This window comes from Epinephelus moara, chromosome 4 (assembly GCF_006386435.1).
Source record: "Epinephelus moara isolate mb chromosome 4, YSFRI_EMoa_1.0, whole genome shotgun sequence".
In the NCBI taxonomy this organism is placed as follows: Eukaryota; Metazoa; Chordata; class Actinopteri; order Perciformes; family Serranidae; genus Epinephelus; species Epinephelus moara.
The window spans coordinates 18,516,908-18,537,762 of record NC_065509.1 but is presented as its reverse complement, the minus strand read 5'-3'; the positions used below and the strand labels follow the sequence as shown (position 1 = coordinate 18,537,762).

The 20,855-nt window shown below is 44.5% G+C and overlaps 1 protein-coding gene across 1 annotated transcript; it reads left to right on the top strand.

The window, feature by feature from the left end:
• The first annotated feature begins 130 nt into the window (after window positions 1-130).
• kctd12b (potassium channel tetramerisation domain containing 12b) lies at window positions 131-18,283 on the top strand. The gene is made up of 2 exons (XM_050042518.1): window positions 131-1,725; window positions 17,231-18,283. Exons 1-2 carry the CDS (start codon window positions 882-884, stop codon window positions 17,806-17,808), a joined length of 1,422 nt encoding a protein of 473 aa, XP_049898475.1. The 5' UTR covers window positions 131-881; the 3' UTR covers window positions 17,809-18,283.
• Window positions 18,284-20,855: the final 2,572 nt, after the last annotated feature.

Below are 20,855 nucleotides of genomic sequence, written 5' to 3'. Positions count from 1 at the left end.
AGCAGATACAGTAAAGGACCTGCTCTCTGAAGACAGGATAATTTGACCTGGATCACAGCGTCGGCGCGTCACCGCGGGTGGGCGTGGCCAACCGGCTGAATAACGCTGTATCCTCCGTTACGTTGCAGCAGAGTTACCGTCTGACACGAGAGAGAGGAGCAGAGGGAGCGGAACAGCTGACCACCTCGCGCACATTTGAAGCGCAAAGTGATGGAACCCTCGGAGATCTTTTTATGCACCTTCCTCACCTCTCACTACTTCGGCACCATCTTCTTCATCGCGTGGCTTTTCGTGTACGGGGTACCCACAGAGCTCACCAACTATGGATTGTTTATTTGTTGAAGTTGGGCCACCTGATCCTCTTTGCGCCAGGACAACCGACCAAAATTAGAGCAAGGGAAGTCGTTATGGACAGTTGTGCAAATCGTGCATTTCCTGCTCAGAGACTTGGTGTCAAAAGCAGAATTACAATCTCAGGATATCACATCTATCTGCGCGTAAAGGACGCGGACATCACGGCGCTCTTAAACGCAGCCTGAAATACTCCGCGCTATGTTTTAGCAGTTATGGGAGAAAGCTGTAGTTAGGATAGAGGGTGTGTTTATGAGACTCTTTTGCCCCTGCCGGCTTTGATGCGAGAGTGGCGGCCAGCTTTTATTGCGCGCATACCAATTGTGCGCTGCTGCAGATTAGCCGCTCCGTTACCACAGGCGATCCACCGCAGCAGGACCTGCAATCCTTGACAGGCAACAGGCCTCACCAACCACTGTGACAGGTACCACTAACAATCCTTTTTCAACTCTTGGCATTTGAACTTTCACCACAACCAAGAGAGTTTTTTAAAGCTGCATCCAAGAGCACCTGTGAAGCAGGAGTAAGCCATGGCTCTACCAGATAGTGGCATATCTGGGGAGGAAGTACCCTTCCCAGAGATTATAGAGCTCAATGTTGGTGGGCAGGTGTACATAACCCGCTATTCTACCCTCACAAGTGTGCCAGACTCCCTGCTATGGGAGATGTTCAGTCGGAAGTCAGCCAAAGGACTGGCCAGAGACACCAAGGGACGCTTCTTTGTGGACCGTGATGGTTTCCTGTTCCGTTACATCCTGGACTACATGCGGGACCAGCAGCTGGTTCTTCCAGATCACTTCCCAGAGCGCGGGCGTCTGCAGAGGGAGGCCGAGTTCTTCAACCTGCCAGAGCTTGTGAAGCTGCTGGCGCCCAAAATCAGCAAGCAGAACTCCCTAGGCGACGAGGGATGTCAGAGCGACCCAGAGGACACGTCTCCTGGGATTGACACAGCCCGCAACCTCAGCTCCCTGGGTGCTGCTGCAGCTGCCTGTGCCAGCCTGGTGCCCGGTGCCATGGATGGCAAACGTTCGGGGTTCATCACTATTGGCTATCGGGGCTCATACACCCTGGGCCGTGACAGCCACACCGATGCCAAATTCCGCCGGGTGGCACGGATCATGGTGTGTGGGAAGACCTCTCTGGCCAAAGAGGTGTTTGGGGAGACGCTGAACGAGAGCCGTGACCCCGACCGCCCCCCTGAGCGCTACACATCTCGCTACTATCTCAAGTTCACCTTTCTGGAGCAGGCTTTTGACAAGCTGGCGGACGCAGGCTTCCACATGGTGGCCTGTAATTCCACAGGAACCTGCGCCTTTGCCCACGAGCAGACGGACGACAAGATCTGGACCAGCTACACTGAATATGTGTTCTACCGTGAGTGAGACTTTGTTCCCCCCGGTCCCCCACCCTGTCTCCAAGTGCCCCCCCTCCAGCCTCCAGCCGTCCTGTCCTTCTCTCTCTGATGGCTTCTGCACCAGTAGATGTACCGTAGATGTTGTGCCCCTCCATCTCTCTCTGCAGCCTCCAGCTTTTACCCCATGAGCAGCTGCTGCTCCGACTCTTCATACCTTCTCTGCAGGTCGAATCTGCAGCCCTCCCCCCTCAATCCATCCCCCTCATCCTCAGGTCCAGCTTTTGCCCTTGCTTAAACCGCCGCTCCATCTAGTTGTAGTCCCCGGTCCTCAACCACAGCAACCCCCACAGCCTTCCTTGCAGAGACTGATACCTTCTATGTACTGTTTCCCTTTTGTACTCTATATATTGCATCTGCCTTGGTGAAGCACAATACTGTATCCAAGAGCTAATTTTGTTAAATAAGCGCCCCGGTGTGTCTGTGTGACTTTTACAGCAGTCATAAGGGCATAAGAGAAAGGGCTTCAAAGAGTGGCCATGATGTACAGTACAATACTTTGCCTGCTTACTCGAGCAGATCGGACTTTCTCCTGCTCCTCTGAACTAAATTACCAAATAATTGGACATCTGATCAGCCTTGAGGGACGCGAGCAGCCCCAGCACAAGAAAGAAGTGTAACACAAAAATCTAATTTCCTTCAGTTTTTATTAAATGTGTCCAGTACCATGTGGTTGGGAATGTGCCATACAGTATGTGTTCAGTTGTTATGAATGAACCAGGGTTACAATAATGCAGCCACATGGACAGGGAGAGAAAAAACCCCTGCTTTTTTTATTTTGAAATGGAGAAGTAGATTGTAGGTGTGTGGAGTTTCCTTTTCAAAGAGATGCAGATTGTGTGGCAAATGAACAAGCAGCAGGCTTTTAATAAACAACGATGAAAGCTCAAATATCAAGAGATCTCGTAGACAGAAAGAAAAAAAAAAAGGTTTCCAGATGAGATGTGTGTATTGATTGTGCAATGGAGCCTTCAGTATTTTAATCACCCACGCTGGGAGGGCAGAGGAAATAGAAGGTGTTACATCACTTGCAGCCCACTGCTCTATTTTTTTGCTCATTGTGCTTCTTTGACATGTCTTTGCTCAATTACATATTTAAGAGCATCTTTAAAGTGAAGCGCTTCTTGGGATAGGCTTACACCATGACTACATGTTGTTTCCCATATTAAAAAAAAAGAAAAAAAATGTGGTAGTCACCTTAGCGGATCACGTTTTGAGTGTTCTGTATACAATAATGTTATTCTTAATACTCAGTTCGGTATTAGTTTAAGCTGTTGCATATTTGATGATAGCTCTCACTTGCTGTAAGAGAATGCCCACAAGAAAGGGTGGGATGACGCTGTAGCCAGCCAAAGCCCGATGTCCTCTCACTACTGTAGCAAGGGCATTGTGAGGGCAGTTTAAATTGAGCGGGTATATCTAAAGTCGTAAAGGAGCGAGCTAAGAAAGAGGGTCGTTTCCAGATACAGCCTCAGGACAGGTCTGCACATCATATACCTCAGACTTAAACACAAACTGAAGGCACTTAAGATCCAGCTAATGACGTGAAATTGCAGACGAAGTTATGGAGATATCCCAAATGTAGATGCCGTAACAAGACTGTGACTAAGAGGTTGAATGTGAAGTTGAGAAACAGCCAACGAGGCTGCACAGTGCAGGATTTCTCCTGAGCAAGAGGGTGTCAGGTTGTAGTTTTGGCAGAACGTCTGACAGTGACAATAAATGTATTCTGAAATGTCTAGAAACCGCAATGTTGTGTTTCAGTGTGATGAAGTGCTGTTGACATCTGAGTCAATATGTTAGACCTGCTGCGGTGTGTCGCTGCAGGCGCAGACAACACTGAAATTAAAAGTGTTCAGCAAAAAAAAAAAAAAAAAAAAGCAAAATGGATTTGTCAAATAAAAAGATGTTTTCTTTCTATTCGGGTTGTATTTTCCATTCATAACCAAAATGTTTTCCCAGCGCTGAGTGACATTCAGTACAAACCATGAGGAAAGTGGTACATGCCCTCATTTTACAGCAGTTTAAATGTTTAATTTCCACTGACAATACAACTCAATCACACGTAAACCAATTTCAATTTCCATCCCACCATTTTCCCATTAAAGGAAATGTCCTTGGACATATACTCTGCTTCATATTAAATGCTCAACACTCTACCCTTAGGCAACCTCTCCTCCCATCTGCCTTTATACTTTTTCTCCACTTTTTTCTCTCAGCCCAGGCTTTTATTGAGCAGTTGACCAAAGAACAGCGCCAGGATAGAAATGAGGACATGCATGGATAACAGCCTCTTTTAAAGCAGCGTACAAAACCCTTATTTTGTTGCCAATAATTGACCTAATTACTACTTACAGTATAAATCTTGAAGCAGAATCCAGGACAGTGAAATACTGTAGCTGAACAGGCTTTACAAGATTACAGACAGCGCCTGCTCAGTAATAAATCAGCGTTTTTATCGAGCAATCCACAAACAGAAGTGGGCATAATTTACACTTGAATAACAACCACAGCCATGTTTAAGTAGGTGAGGTAGTTTAATGACTCAGAGATTATCACATGCTAATTACCTTAGTATAAGACCTCTAAACCTGATCTCAGTCTGGCCTAGATAAAAGCATAGCTAATGAGCTTCGCACTGTTTAAACATTTATGTGGAGGCTTTCCTGGAAACAGATGATTTTTGTTGCGGGTCTGGAATGCATGACAAATCCTCAGAGACTGGGACAATAATGCGCCTGCAGTGTCTCTTCAGCCCAAACAAACCCAGTCACAGGCAACGTTCCTCAGTCACAGTCCTCCAGCACACCGATGCAACTCGGGAGCGCCAAGGTCAGTCATTAGCACAAGCATGGAGAGACACACGCCTCATGTGTGAAATTTCAGGCGTCAGCGTCCTGAGCCTCTCTCGCTCTTTACCTCCAAGAGTCGCCCTGAGACTCAACATTCAACAGTATATGTGTGAGAAGTGTTGACACTCCGACAGTGAACAGCAGCAGCGAGGTCCACAGGCCGGGCTGTGATGAAATGCTGCTTTGATTTTTTTTTTTTTTTTAAAGCTCTGTTGTGAAACTTGTGGCTGAAAAGTGTAGCACACCTGTCTTGCCTGCCAAACAAGAGGCAGGCTCTAGCTGTGTCACCATAGTAGTATGCCTGTTCTATCCAGAGTGTTACAATAAAGATATTTTACCATGAATTACTGCTTCTCTGTCTTTTGGAAAAATCCAAACAGCAGATTGCATTACTTGCCCTCCACACAGCACACAATTTAATCAGCTCCTTTATTCCATTTTATTTATATCTATATGCACAAGGTTTGAGGTTAACACAGTGTCTCAGTGAGCTTGTGCAATTCATTATTAAACCCTTGCCATGAAAGCACAAGGCAAAAAGAAATGCACCCAGAGAGCACAAGGCTGTTCTCTCTGCCTCGAGGCAGTGATTTGACCCATGTCGTGTTCCTGTGGTGCTATTGTCACTGTAGGCGGCTCTACATGGCAACATGCCTTGGCTCTGTCTACGTTTCTCTCTCTCAGAATGATCCCCTTGTCTCGTAGCCAGCTGGGTCATCGCTTCCCCTGTTTGGAAAAAGAAAGGAAGAGAGCAGGGGAGGACAGGAACGGATGTACGTGAAGGGAAAAATAGAGACTGGAAAATGGGGCAAGGAAGCGGCGAGACAGGGAGACAGATAACCTGGTGGAAGCGAGAGTGGGAGAGTGTTTAACCGAGGAAGAATGTGGTGTTCCCATCTTATCTCTCTTCCTGAGCAGCATGAAATGCCCTGTTATTGGGAGAGGTGCTGGGCCGTCCAGGCAAACAAAGCCCTCACTGGGCCGTGCTGTAATGTGCTCGTCTGTGACCTGTCCGCTCCGTCAACGCTCACACAAAGATTCAGTTACACCAGACAGATATAGATCCCTGGGATTACTCTGTATGGTCGGGATAAACATTAACTCATCAAAAGAAAGGGCAGCATTGGTATTTTCCAGCAGGATAAAAGTATTTTCTTGCATCATGAGCTGTGCATTTAAATCAAATTGACTATAACTAGCCCAGGTTCCCAGTTTTGCATCCTCTTTTATGAATAGACAAACCACGAGTTAGAGTGACAACACAGAGTGCCACAGTGAGTCATTTTCCCAACATCTTACCCTGGGTGTACTATCAGATGTTGTGTGCATGCTGCTGTTTCTGTTCATTCAGCTGCAACCATCTGTGGCTCTGCGCTTGTTTATGTCTTCTCTGTCTAGATGCCTCGTCTGCTTTCAGCTCTGTGTGCCGGCATACTTTTTGGCTCTGTTTTGTTTTCACCCTGGTGTTTGTGCTTACGTGGAAGTTTGGCAGACAGGCAGGATGAGTGTTTGGGCGTCTGCGTTGGATGGGTCACCGCTGGGTTGGTATGGGGGGGGAGCCAGGCGGGGGCAATGAACTAGGTGCACTTCCTGTCTCGCAAATATGCTGAACAGGCAGTATGGCCTCTCTAAACACACAGATGCACAGAGGGAGGGAAGTTGCTAGGAGAAGATGTGCAACAACCCTCCCGTGCGAGGCTAATGACTCGGAGCTGTGAGGTTTTAGATCTAATTGGCTGCCTTCTTTGCACTCTTCTTTGTGATCAGTTAAAAAGGCATTAGCAGGCAAACAAGCCATTTGCCTCCCCCGTGCACTTTTGACAGCAATAAACAGGAGAAGTCCATGCTAGTATAGAAAAGCATCATTGCTGCTAATTACCTGGGAGTAGCGTCGGCCAATAGGAGCATGTAATGGGGAGGTGGAGAGCTGCCTGAGGCCTACCGCTGCTTTCTCCATCAATATGTGACATATGTGTGTGTGTGCATGCTACATGGGAACGTAAACAGAGAGCTCTGCATGCCTTTTGTCCATTTGCACATGTACACGTACGTGAGCTCGAGCCCTGCTGTGTTTGTGTTTGTCCTCGACGACAACATGGCTCACCCACGCTGCCGTGTAAGCCCACATACACAGAGTACAGTAGCGCTGGCTCGGGGCATCTTTATCTCATTGTGTGTTGGGTTATTTATAGTGAGCCAGGCATGGAGTCAGATGTGTACCGTCACTGCACTGCTCTATCCTCCAGCATGGGTACACATGCTCCACTTCCCCTCCTCCTCCTCAACCTCCTCCTCTTCACACATGACTCCTGCAGAGTGAAGCTATCGCAAAACATATTAGCCCATGAACTTCATCGTGTAAGGTCATGGGGGTACCTAAGAGGGGAGACAGATGGGGGAGTTAACAAGAGAAAAGATTTCGCAGTTGAAAAGGAGCAGATTAGGTCACTAGTGATAGTACAGTTCTGCATCTCTGTAACAGTAACTCTATCTCTCTCTCTCCACGCCGTCTCTTTATTATTCTCCTTGACTTCGCAATTTTTTCGTTTCTCTTTTAAGCTCCAAGACACAAAAAAGAATAACTGACAGAGGAACGCATGAGGGATGTGCAGAAATACAAAGAAACAGTAGGATGGGAATGAGGGAGCATGAAATTAGTTAAAGGCAGTGAGTCAGAGTTTCAGAGGCAAGTTGTAGGATTAAAAAGGAAGGCAACAAAAAGGAGAACTCAAGTGGCAAAGTTCCTCACCAACAGTACCATAGAGACGGCGAATATGTGAAGAAGAGCATGAGGAGTGAGGCAGGAGCCGTTTGAAAGGAAAAGGAGAGGAACAAAAAAGAGAAATGCCAGATTGGGCAAAGTGAGGTGGAAGCTGTGGCAATAACTGACTGAGGAAACAGTTGGAAGACGGTTGAACTTCCCCTGCTACAGTGAGCTGTAACTGGCATCTGAAAGATTTAAATTGTTTCATTAACAATCCAACATATTCATTTTGCAACTTTCCATCATTGGCCCAGGAGCCCAACAGATTGCGGGGCCTCTTTAGCCATAGCCTCCATATTAAATAACACATTAAAAGTTAAACCCTGCTGTCCTAAACCCTTTCCACCAGACATCCACAGGCATATGCATGCATCATACAGTAACTCAGCTGAATCACTCAGCCCCTTCTTGCCCTACTCTCTGTTTTTCTCTGTATATCACATCACAAATGAGACAAGAATTTGCAAGCTAACGTTAGCTACTCCACCCTCCCTCCGCCTCACTCCCTGCCACTGCTTCCCCAGGAGGAGAGCGGGCAGCAGTTCAGGAGATGGACCCTCTGTCGGCAGCTATAGCAGCTCCAATCTGTCCAGTGCAAACCCCCAGTGTTAGGTGTCACAGCCGGCTGGTGAGCGCCGTGCTTAACCTAGGTAACTGCAGCAACAGAAAGTTTGCAGAGAGTCATAGCCGTCCGATCCCCCAGGGCTGGGGTTTGCACAGCTGAGTTTTGGTTGCTGCAGCCGCTGACTATGGGATCGTCTCCGGAGTTGCTGCCCACAGAGGTGGCGAGGTGTTCTGTAACAGCTGGGAGCGAGGCTAAGGAATACAATTTGAGGCTCTAGCTAACTTTAGCTACATAAATGTGAACTTGCAACCCTGAGCCTTTAGCTCCTGTTAGCAGAAGGCTAAACTATAAGCAACATTTTCTGTGCATTTCTGAAGTGCTTTGCCAAAATTGACACGTGTTTTATTTTGTTTATTGTCAGACTCTTTTTGGGTTGCTTTGCAGTGTAGATGGTTGTTACCAATGCAGGAATAGCATATTTCTCTGCAGGATTCTTAGCCATTGAATCAGGCTTTTACTGAAGGGGTGTGCACACGCATAAGCATTTGTAGAACAGCCAACAAGAACGCCCTGTCTCCGAACTGACCTGTGATTGGCCAAAGTCTCCCGTCATGGCTTTTCTAAAGCCTTTAAACAGAGCCAAGAGGCAGTGTAAAAGTCTAGTTTTCTCCCAGTCCACTTGAATTACAATGTGCTCAAAGTTTAAAATGGGATTTTTGCCTCTTGAAGCCAAAATTATACTGCAAGCCCCAGCATTAAGGGGCTTGTTTTAAAGTAGGGATGATTTTATTTTGCTTTGTTTACTTTATTTCTAAAGAATACATTTGCACAGCACGCCAAGTCAAAATTTCCTTCCAAAAAAAATAATAAATTTGAATCCTTTGTAAGGGGGGGTTATAAATGATTAATCACTTCCAGTCCAGGATTTTTTCATTTTTTGTTGTTGTTCAACGGTTGTTATTTTAACTGTTTTTGTTACGGCGTATAGTTTTATGTTGTTTTTATGTGTGGTTTTATTTAATGGATACACACTTCCTGTGTTTTGTCGATCAGCGTTGGCTCACTGGGTACACTGTATGTTTTTATGTATAAATACATTAAACCTTAGACCCCGGTGCTTTTATGCATTCGCGCACAGAGACCCATTGTCTCATCATCTGTTTATAACTGTTGATGCTAACATTTCTGTCTTTGCAAATGAATGCCTCAAGATGGCAAATTACTTCAGTCTGATGAGTTTTAATTGCATGTCATCAATCACCGACTGAGGGGGGAACAGTCATATTTCTTTATGCTGATATCATTTTGGAAGGGAAAGTTTAGCATCTACTGGTTTTAACGAGGCAACAAAGAATTCCACTTTATGTTTTTGATAATGTAATTATTTATAATAATGTTGTAAGAGGTATCAACATAGTGAAAACAATGTGAAAGGCCCCTGAGTAGTCACTGTGTCTCTGCTGATCGAATGTATCTTGCTTTAAGCAGCAAGTTGTAAATGTGTCTGTCAGCACTAAGGGATTCACCTCGGCCATCTGGACACTTGGGCTCTAATCTGCCCCGCTAATTATCAGTAATCTGGACAGCCTGGCTTGTCCTTGGTGCTGCAGTCCTGGGGATGGTTGGACCCTGGCTGAAAACCCGGCAGGAGAGGAGAAGCAGGTGGCAGGGGGGCTGCAGGCTCTGCAGGGGCTGAGGGGTGCCAGGATGGGCTTTAGGGTGCTTAGACAGGCTAGTTTGGGACGGGCTGTGGTAGCCAGGCAGCAGCTCAGGGTGTTTTAAGCAGGGGGAGATAAAGAGGAGGCACGTGGAGCAGGTGAATCAGCACGACGCTTGGCTCCAATGCATTTTGTGCAAGTCTGCAAAAATAAAAATCACATAATAGACTTCTCCACAGCCAAAAGAACTGAAAAATCTGCTTGTTAGTTATTGATGGCAGGCTCATGGGTTTCTTTCTTCTCTTTCCCCCCCTCTGTCCTCTAACCTTTTTGCTTTTCTTACTTGGCAGCAGCTCCTCGGTCTCCAGCTGTTTACGTCACGCATTTCCTCTACATTATGTAGATTGACAGATCTGTAATTGCTCAGAGACTTGTGAGTACACTCCGGTGATTTTGATACGGGCGACTGTGCCTATGCTGCGCCGTGTAAAGTTAGTCAGAAGAATATAGTGTTACCATGTCTGATTACGCCCCCCTCATGTATTTTCTCTGACGGCAATCAGTGAGAAAAGACAATGAATGAGAAGACAGTAGGTGGTGAGGCCCACTCTGTCATTAGGCACCATACTGATCATTTCACAAAGCAGATGTTGCATATCTGAGCTGAATACCAGGTCATTAGATATAAAACATGCTGTAATTGCCAAAACTATGTAGCGTGAGCTCCCTTTAGAACAGCAGGATAGAGCCATATGTACAACTTCACACTCTCGACGAAAGGCTGCTCTCAGTCTGAGAGAAATTACTATGCATTTGTGTAGCTCTGGCTCCTGCACGTCATTGTGTCGTTACCATGGAGATGATGCTGTCCTCTTGTTTGCCAGTCTCACCATCCCCGGGTCACAACACCTGTCAGTGGCCACAGTGAATTTTAAAAAGTACCCGCCAGCTGAATGACCTCGTCATATTCAAGGTAACACAGAAGCAGCTGATACATTCATTTTTAAACAGCTTTATTCTGCATTCATATAGTGTTCGGTATTAAAGTAGAAATGAAATCACAGTTTCCCATACAATATTTGTGTACTACAATGACACTGCAGCTATTTTTCAAAAGAGGATTAAACCATTGTTGGGCATATTTGTGGAAACAGTCAGTGTATAAGCATCATCCTATAGAGCCTGTATACATTGATCCAGTTTTCCCCTTTTTTCAACAAGCCTGCATAGATTTGATGATTATATTTAGCAATTTAAGACGTATGTCATATAACACTGATCATTTGGGAGGAAAAGAACAAGTTCAATATTTGAGGACATACACTTTTTCGCTGTTTTTCTAAGAATTAGATGAGAAGATTGTTACCACTCATGTCTCTATGCTAAATCTGAAGCTGTGGCCAGCAGTTGCCTAACAGCGACTAGAAACAGGAAAACAACTAGCCTGATTGTGGATCTGTGGTCGCAGTTGCTTGGCGACCAGTGGAGACTCCATAAAGTTACTGAACTTATCAAGAAATAGTCCGGTACATATCTACAGTGACCTTGAGAGCTCGATGCACTATCAAGAAGGAAACACTTGCAAATAGACAAGACTCAAGCAAATTAAAAAATAATCTTTACCAATCTGACAACACAGTAAAAACACTGCAGAGCGAGAAAATACAAAAGCATGCTGCAAATAATTCAAACAACAATGGATGCTGCTTCTAGGGGACGTGAAAAAGTGATGCGCATGGCTGCAGTTAACGTTAACCCGTACGTCATCCCACAGGATTCAAATCTCGCCAAAGAGTATCCAAAGTGTGGAGTCACACAGTAAAAATCCTTGCACATCAAGTCTGTATTTTTCATATGCTTTAGTAAATCAGTCATTCGATATGCACAGAAACCTTGCACACTGAGTCCAATAAGATTTATTGTCCGATTCATTGAGAAAATTTCGCAATACAAGACAAAATTGAAAGACACATATACTCCCTTGCTTCTCTCCAGCGGAGGTACCTCCCTAGCCTGGTTAAGACCATCCTGATGATGCATCAGTCTGGCCCCGCTGCCACCCAAAACACTCTCAGTGGGTGGGAGTACTCACCTTGACAAACAAACTCCTTTAGCCAATCAGCGAAACAAAACACAGGGGAACAACTTCATCAGCAACAGAGCCAGTTGATAAATCAAGCTTTTGCCAACTCCAGTCGGTCTTTTCCTCTGAGAAACACCACGAGTGCATACTCTTGTTCTGCTTTAATTTTTGTTATTGACTCTATTTCTGCAATAACTTCACTTATTGCTGTGTTTACTCTGCTGGGGAGCAGGAGCAGCCATTACTGGGTCTGCTTTATTTCAGTGCACCTGTGCACCGCTTCATAGCAACGGCAAGCGCCATGAAAGCTGTTTAAATGGAGTGTATTCTGTCAACCATGTAACTGTCAGCTGACAAAACAAACAGCAATGCCATCCTGCAGGTCAAAAGCCATGGTAGCTCTTCTAGTGCACGGACAATAATGTTTATAATATGATTTTCGGTAAGCCTGAATGACATTCATCAGTTCACTGTCTTATCAATCTCCCTTGACTTGTTTATATTGTATGTATCATGTTGTCATGGTGATAGATTAAAATTTAGTGGCAGATCTGGCGTATCTACCAGCTCCAATAACTATCAAAAGGTGTGCAGACTCCACCTGCCCAGTGCACTGCAGACATACACCCACTGTTCTTCAGGCTGCAACCTGCATTTTATGTCATAATTTACAACACAGTCCCTGATTGGCTGCTTACATTTCGGCAAGTACCTCCCTGGCTGTCGCTACTCTATGCCTTCGTCATGCATTTGGCATCTGCTACCGGAGTTATACGATACAGTATGGCTTTTAAATTGCCCTCTGCTGTCAGCATCATCATCGCTGTTGTGCTTTTCTGGATATGCTGACTTTACCCTCTCTTTGTTGTGAAAGAATTCAAGGACATTTCCACTTCTTCTTCTTCTTCTTCTTCTTCTTCTTGCTGTCCACTTTTTGCCCTGTTCCTTCCTCTTGTTGCAGATGTATCTGTCCCGCAGGTTACGCCACATTTTCTTCGCTGCGTCTTGGTCTAACAACTCTCTTAAGGCTTTTGACGGATGCACAAAAACAAACCTGTTCCAAAAACTTTATTGAGTCATAAAGTTTTGAAACCAGTGTGGGAAGGTGATTGACACAAGTGAGGAGAACAGACAAAATATATAGACTTGGTGTGCAAGGGGCTTAACACAGGGAGAAACTTTTTAGTGCCCTTCCACACAGATACTGCACCAGTCAAACTGCCAGGCAACATTGTTATTGGAGACCAAAATAAGATCTTAAATTTCTTGACCAAGCATCTCCTATATGTTTACATTAAGTCTGGATGATAATACTATCTCAGTCATCCACAGTTTATTTAAAAAACCTTGCTGTGGTTTCACCGAGTCAGTGTGTATAATACACAGCGTGCTATGATTTGAGTAAAATATTAAGATTCAGGTGGGGTGAAACAACATTACACACCATAGAGGAGACATTTAGTGACTGAGAGGTGCTAAACCCTGGCAAGAGGCTACATTAGAGTTGCTAATAGCAGTAATGATAGCGACGGAGAGATGTGTCACACTGAACAGATGGGAGAGACTGAGCGAGAGAGGAGAGGATGTGTGAGAAAGTGCTTTGGCTTTTGCATATATCCCTGGAGAAGTGGCCCAGGGAAAAGGGTTGAGTGCTCTCTTTCGCTGTTCTCCTCCATAAGGCTTAGTGGTGGAGGAAAGCATGGAGCCCATCCCCCAATGGATTATTCCTTCGACACTGTTAAGCCCCCATACTCCCACGTCCAGGCGGCCCTTTAAAACACATGTATTCATTATGAAAGTCACTGAATGCGCCCAACACACACATACAGACAGTGGTGAACATGTTTGTGTCAACCCCTCCTTCCCCTACATCTTCTTTCTTTCTCTCTGTCTTTATCTGTCCTTCTTTCAAATGCCAGTACATGCCTAGAATATACCCACACACACGCACATACACATCTGCCCGCATACACACATGCAAACACCCACACCTACACATACAGTAAACACACACACGTGCTTACGCATGCACGCACAAACACACAAGACAACACACAAGCCCGTGCACTTTCTGTTGCACATTCACACACAAACACACACACTCGTATTCAGGTATTCAGAAAGCCAAGGCAGTGGGAGAAAATTCTGTGCCGCCTCCGTTTGACACAAGCAGCTTTTCCTGTTATATAAGACGAGTTACCGTGACGATGAGCCCCGTTGAAGGAAAGAGTGCAGGGCCTTTGTATGTCTGTACACATATGTGTATTTGGGCTGCGTGTGGCATACTGTACCTGCACATCTCAGCATGAGCATGCGGGAGAGACTGTGAGAGAGCTTAGCAGTTCATATGTTTTTCCATATACTGTCGCAGCATGTGCTGTATGCAGCTGCCAGCTTCCCAGAGAGAGTTTAAAAGTGTGTTACTGTTGGGAGATGCAGTGCATGAGCAGTGCGCACGTAGGACTGTCATTAACTTGGTCTCAGGACATGTCCAAAGTCATATGGATAATAAAAAAAATGTTTATGTATTGGAGTTTTTTTCGGTCCACAGAGCATTTTATGATTGTTTTCTGTTCAGCGCCCACATTGAAATACAACAAAAACAAGAAACGGCTCACATCTCCTCTGTTTAACATTTGCAGTCATAAAGCTTTGCACTATTTCCTCCAGAGGTTTTTTGCAACGTTGTTTATTGTTTATAGGGCAGGCATGAAGACCAGAGGAAGTGTCCAGTATGGATCACATGACTAGAGAGCATGAGAATGACTACCAATCATATGTGACAGTAAAATTCTGGATTGGCTGTGTTCTCCCAGTTCTCCCTGCTGTGGTGTGTCCTCCATGGTCAGAAAACCAGGATTAGTGTGAAATGAAAGGCCAAAAAAAAATAGACAAAAGATGCATTTTGAAATTTATCTGCTTTAGTGTGGACATGGGCGACAATTGCTGTGATTTGCACAGTGAATCCGAGGCTGTGCACCATCATGTAGACAGTGAAAATCAAACGTAAAAGAGAGGCTGATTACCCGCTCGCTGGTTGCTGGAAACAAAAAAATAGGCTGTTTGTAAAGAAAGAGGGGACGATTCAAAATGGTTGATGGGTTTTCAAATACCGAGAGGTGCAGAATGTGCATGTGCCACTCCAACTATTCTGAGAAGTCGCACCGCAGCAACCTCTTCTGTCCTCACACAGAGATGAGATGAAAAATCAACATACCGTGAAAAATTGCTTGTCAAGCTTCAGTCAGGAGGTTTCACGCCATCCGTTCAGTCACAGTATTCCTTCTAGGATAATGCACACACAGGCAGAGGTAAAAGGGAACTTCGAAATTAAATGAAACTGTCCTCCACTCCCCTTATCTCTCATTTCCTGTCCTCTCCTGCCGAGCTCCTTTCTCTGCTAATTTCTGTTTCCATAATGCTCCTGCACGCTCTCGTGCCAGCATGTGTTTACTTTTGTAACTCTTGGAGACAAAAACTGCAAAGCTCAAAGCTGAGGTGCTTGTTCCTGTGCCAGCCACACACTACTGACTCACTTTGATAAGGCAAACAGAAAAAAAAATTGAAATGTAATCAAATTTCTGTGTGAAGCTCCACTCGTAGACCTCAGCTCAAACAGACCAGACACCTGTGTGTGAATATAATATTCAGCTGCTCGCTTATCAATTTTTAAAGGAATAATTTAACATTTTGGGAAATGCTTATTGGCTATCATGCTGAGTTAGATGAGGAGAGTAAAACCACTCTCATAGGAGTTGTGTCAATCTTCCCTTTTAAAGCTCAGATAGGCAGTTTTATTCTGGTGTCATTGGGCAAAAATCCCATAATAAGCTTTGAGCATATTGTCATTCAACTGTTTTGAGAGAAAGCTAGACTTCTACACCTCCTCTTGGCTCTGTTTCCAGGCATTAGAAAATCTAGGCCATGTCTGGAGACTTTTGCCAATCACAGGTCATTTCAGAGTGAGAGGGCGTTCCTATTGGCTGGTCTACAAATCCACATGAGTGTGCACGTTCCTTCAGTGAAAGCATGATTCAATGGCAGAGAATCCTGCCGAGAAAGTTATTATTCCAGCATACACAACAACTGCCTATGCTGCAAAGCAACCAAAAAATGAACGTATCAAAAAGAGTCTGACAGCGTCTTCTGGAAAGTGTTTTGAAGATGGAGAAAAATGTTTAGCCTTGAGGGCTGCTTCAAGTTCATGTTTATGTAGCTAAGGTTAGCTAGAGTCTTGAACCAGAGCATGTCCTCCGCCTCACTCCCTGCTGCTACAGACCACATCACTGGGATGAGAGCAAGCAGCAGCTGCAGACACTGACCCCCCCAGTCAGCTGCCTCAGCAGTACGATTCCAGCCAGTGCAAACCCCAGCTCCAGAGGACCAGACAGCCCTGACTCGGTCCAAAGGTCTGTCTCCTGAGCTGCTACCTGCTCTCTTCCCGGGGAAGCAGTTGAAAAGACAGTGGGGTGGCTAACGTTAGCTTACTAATTCTTGTCTCATTTGTTTTTTGATAAACAGAGAGAATGAGCGGGCAAGCAGGGGCTGAGCAAATGTGCTGTGGGCAACTGTGCAGTGAAATAAGATTAAATAAATCATTGTATGGGAAACACTGGATTACTGTGTGAAGCGCTTGCGTATGCGTGTGCTCATCTGGTGGGAGGGATGGGTATAGGACAGAGAGGGGAGAGGGCAGACTCCCAGGAAAGCCACTCAGCCCTGTAGCCAATTTTTCCCAGTGGTCACTTGCGGTATTGCGGGGGGAAAAAATCACCTGCGACCCAAAAAGCAATTTACCCATAGACCTCCACTGTAAAAGACACATCTGTAACAACTGCAAACAATTGTAACCAGTGGACTCTTGTGATGTCTGCGTTGTGTTGATATGAAGAGGCCCAGACCGTGGATATCTTTGGAGGGGATCTCAATTTAATCCTGACAGCAAATGGGGAAAACAAAATCCTCCATCAAACACAACCACACAAACTCAAACCTCTACACAAATTAAGTGACACAGGATATGTTAGCATAAAATGAACATATAAACAGCTTAACAGTGCTAAAACACGGATATTAGATATTAGAGCAATGTCACTTACCTTTCCCATGGACCCTGTTACACAAGGTCAGGGTCAACTCTTTCTATTACGAATTTTTGATCCATGGTGGTTTAATATGTAACACTTTCCTAGAGCTGAGAAAAGCGATTTAAAATCCATGACATCATCAAAATGTTAAGTCCATGAGTTGAGCAGGAACAGTGTGCCGCATACCGCAGAAGTAAACCTTGCAAACTTTTTTGGCGTATGCGGCAGGCGAACAATTCTATTGGAATGAGAAGGCACCATCTTGACATCCAGTATCTAGTTATCATTATATATCTATGGGAGAGAGGCGAGCAGCAGGAGGAGGGTGCAGGAGGCCTACCCCAGAGAAAATCTCATCAAGAAAACAAATAAGCATATTTCCCAAATGACAAACTATTACTACAAACCATTCCTTAAATTTCACACACTTTAATTTCTAATTCTTTCTTCCGATTGCAGGTGGTTTATCAGCAATTTCCAAGGCGACGATCTCTGACCCCCCAGCTCTCACTGAAGTGGTGACGTCATATCCTGATACTGCTCATACTGAACCAGCCACAGCCGAGCCCAGCATCACCGGCCGAACACAAAGCCTTCCGGAAACCAACAGCATCCCAACACTGGACATTCGACACCCGCTGCCCATAGACTCTCCTCCACCTCTAACACCTCCTCTTCCTCCCCCACCTCCTCCTGCTGCACTCAGCCCCGACCTCCCACCTCTGTCACCTTCAGTCCTGCCTCCACCTCTGCCAGCCAAACCTTTTTCTACCTCCAGTCCTTCTCCCTCGACACCACCTCCTGCTGAGAGCCCGCAGCGTCCCACCACCCTCAACCTAAAGACGCTGCCACGGCCTACCATTAGGGAGAATGGCGGACCCCCACCGGGGTTGAACGAGGAAGAGGAGGAGAAGAAGATGCTGGAGGAGGATCTGAAGAAATGTATTGAGGACTTCAAAAAGATCCGCTTGCCCAGAGAGTTTCCGGATCGCAAGCGGCACTGGCAAAATGACTTGCTCAAGAAGTACAATGCGTAGAGCGCTTCGCTGCGCTTAACGACTTAACAAGGATTTTATAACAATGTTGTGGACAATGGACTCCAGCTTTATATTCACATTCCTCTGAGTCAGCAAGTTGACTTAAACCTCTAATGTAGTAGCTTTTGCATGTCAACAGAACTAAATTGTTTGATTATGTGTAGCGCTTAGCTCGTCTAGCAATCACACAATTAAAACACTGAGATGAATCTTTTCCCATCATAAAAAACAACATCCCTCTAGAGATTGTTAGTGATACTTCTTTGTTCCACACATCTCTGTGGAAAAATTAAAAGAATATTGAAATTATTTTATTTTGACTCAGTTAAAGGATAATATGTAATGTTGTTAATTGTAGCTTCCTGCCCTGCTCTCTGTACTGTATCCACTGATCAAGCAACTGGAAAATGTATGCTAAGTGTGACATTCTGGGCATTTTGACCTTGCTGATGCAAAATAAAAGAAAGAAGTGAAATCTCTGGTGCTAATCATCTAAAATATCTCACCTCATCAATATTAACCGTACGACTTCAAAGTCTTTCTTCTCCTCGCTGCCTGTGAATCAAAAGCGCTGCAGTTTGGTTCATTTTGTGATTACATTATCTTCAAGCCGGCAATGGAAAGAATTCAGAGAGAGAATGCGTTGTACCGGGAAGCGCAGTGGGTAATTACAGACGGCCAGCATGTGGAATAATAATGACAATAATGACTACATGAACCAGTGCACAGTGCCATTTGTTCCTCTATCTGCTCTGCATAAAATGTTCACCCAGCTTCACTAATGAATCACCAGGTTTATGTATGTGTGTGTGTGTGTGTGTGCAGTCCTCATTATGGGATACATAGGATAAGTCACAATAAAATGAAAAATTGCTGGTCATTTATCTTTTCAGTCACCTTGTGAACTGATTAGCCACATCACAGTGTTCAACCACTTTAAAGGATTACAAAAGTTTTTATAAATGTTTTTCTTATCAAGAGTGAGATACAAGGATCTCCACCACACTCATATTTGTGCATTGTGTACGAAGCTAGAAAGGGAGTGACCTATGTTCCCAAGCTCAACATCCTCTTATTTTGACTCTTTAAAGTGATCTTTCAAAGGGTTTTACGTTCTCAGAGATGTTTTTCCTTAAGTAAAATATTCAGTGTATCTTTCCCTAAGTCAATATGTTGAAATCACCCACCCGCAGCTTATAGCCTAGAGTGCTGCAGGGATGAGGTTTCTTCGTAGGCCGACGTGGAAGTTAGCGTTGCCCTGGTTCCCCTTAACAAAAAGCCTTTGGGAGTTTTCCATTGGATTTTGAAATTTTGCCAAAAATAAGCTCTGTGGCAAACAAAGATACTGACATGTTTTGTTCAGCCAGATAATTAACACAATTAACACCACTTTTATGATTTTCGAAGCATAATTGCAATCGTCAAAAGTAAAAAAAATTGCAGAAATTAGACTTCACCACCAAAACAAGGCTGTGGGGTATTTACTGGTGTCTTCTAAGTCAGTCATAAGTCTCCTAAGCTTCTGTTAACCATGGATCTTATTTTAGGCCTCTAACCAAGGACGCATTCAAAAAACCCACTGACTTCAAGACGAGGGAACCGAGAGTGCTAAAATGCTAACTTATGTCCAGGTTTTAGGATCATTCCTGCTGCAGGAATCCTGCACCACTAAATACTGATACACCCTCAAATATGTGGGCAAGACAGTTTCCTGACTTTAGCCATTGATACCTCTAGAGTGGAGCATCCATATCCCTTTGCTCTTTTGTTATTTGAACTACTAAGCTAGCCCCTACCAATGTCTTACAATGTTAGTTTATACCCCTGGTGACGCTGCTAGATCCAGGGGCAGGTTAGCTTAGCCTAGCATAAAAACTGTAAACAGCTAACCTGGCTGTGTCTAACGTAAACAAAACAACTGTACCTCTAAAGCTCACCAACATGTTACATCTCATTTGTTCTCACAAAATTCCAAATTGTGAAAACAACTGTTTGCGTTTGTAGACGAAGTTACGTTCTATAACTGTTTCTTGGCATAGAGCCGCCAGCCACAGTGACTTACTGTATAACTTAACTCTTTGAACAACCACAACTTGTTGATCCCACATTTCTGTTTGTGCGCAGAGTAATCATGATGTTAATTAATAATTAGTGAGCTTTAGAGGTGCTGGTAGGTGTATGTTTGAACTATGGGGATAGCCTGGTTAGCTGTTTCCCCTGTTTCCACTTGCATATGTGTTCGGAGACAAGGCAGCTGGAAGTCTATTCTTTCCTATGGGAATTTCTGTGATATCCGACATGCCTGTAAAACTCCTCCCCACCATAATATTTAGGTACGGAATTTGCCTCGACTGCTTTAAAAAAAACTTAACTTTTGCAGTGGATTTTGGAGAGACCCGTATGACAGTGTGCGAGCTTAGCTAACAGGCTGCTAACTGGCTAAAAGGTTATTTACTTCAAATCAGTTGCCTGTGTTGATTGTTAAGTGAGTTTGTATGATTAAAAAGAACTTGTTTATCTAGTTTTAACACATGGTGAATCTAAGTAATGTTATTCTGCTAAAATATGGTTATGTCATTTATGACTCGTTCAACCGTTTGTCTTTTTAATGAAATATTTCACAAAACATGCCACATACCTGGCAGGCCAATATATTCAATTATTTGTAACCATGGAATATTGGTTGTTGTCGCGGTAATGTTCCAAGCGCATATTTCAAACTACTTGATAGCAAAAAAACACAGGCAAAATTAAGCCATCGCTTCACGTAGATGCTAACTGGTTTCTATCCAAGAAATGCACTTCCTTGCGTTGGACACTGAAGGCATCATCTGTATACTTATGGATCTACAGACACCAGTCACATACATAAGTGGAGATGAGGCATTAATGATAATGTAAGTTCATTGTCTCCTGGTTCTAGCTTGTTTTTTGGAGTGCCAGCATCTTTTTTCCCAGTTGTTCCCAATGAGGAAGGAGAGTATGCAACCTCATGTGGCCGCCTAGAGAAAGGGTGCTGCACCCACCGTCATTTTTCAGAGTGGTCC

Excerpts from the sequence above, each read along its gene's own strand:
- kctd12b (XM_050042518.1), top strand. The coding sequence starts at position 882 with ATGGCTCTACCAGATAGTGGCATATCTGGGGAGGAAGTACCCTTCCCA. Across the intron at positions 1,726-17,230 it reads CACTGAATATGTGTTCTACC|GTGGTTTATCAGCAATTTCC; the intron begins GTGAGTGAGACT and ends TTCCGATTGCAG.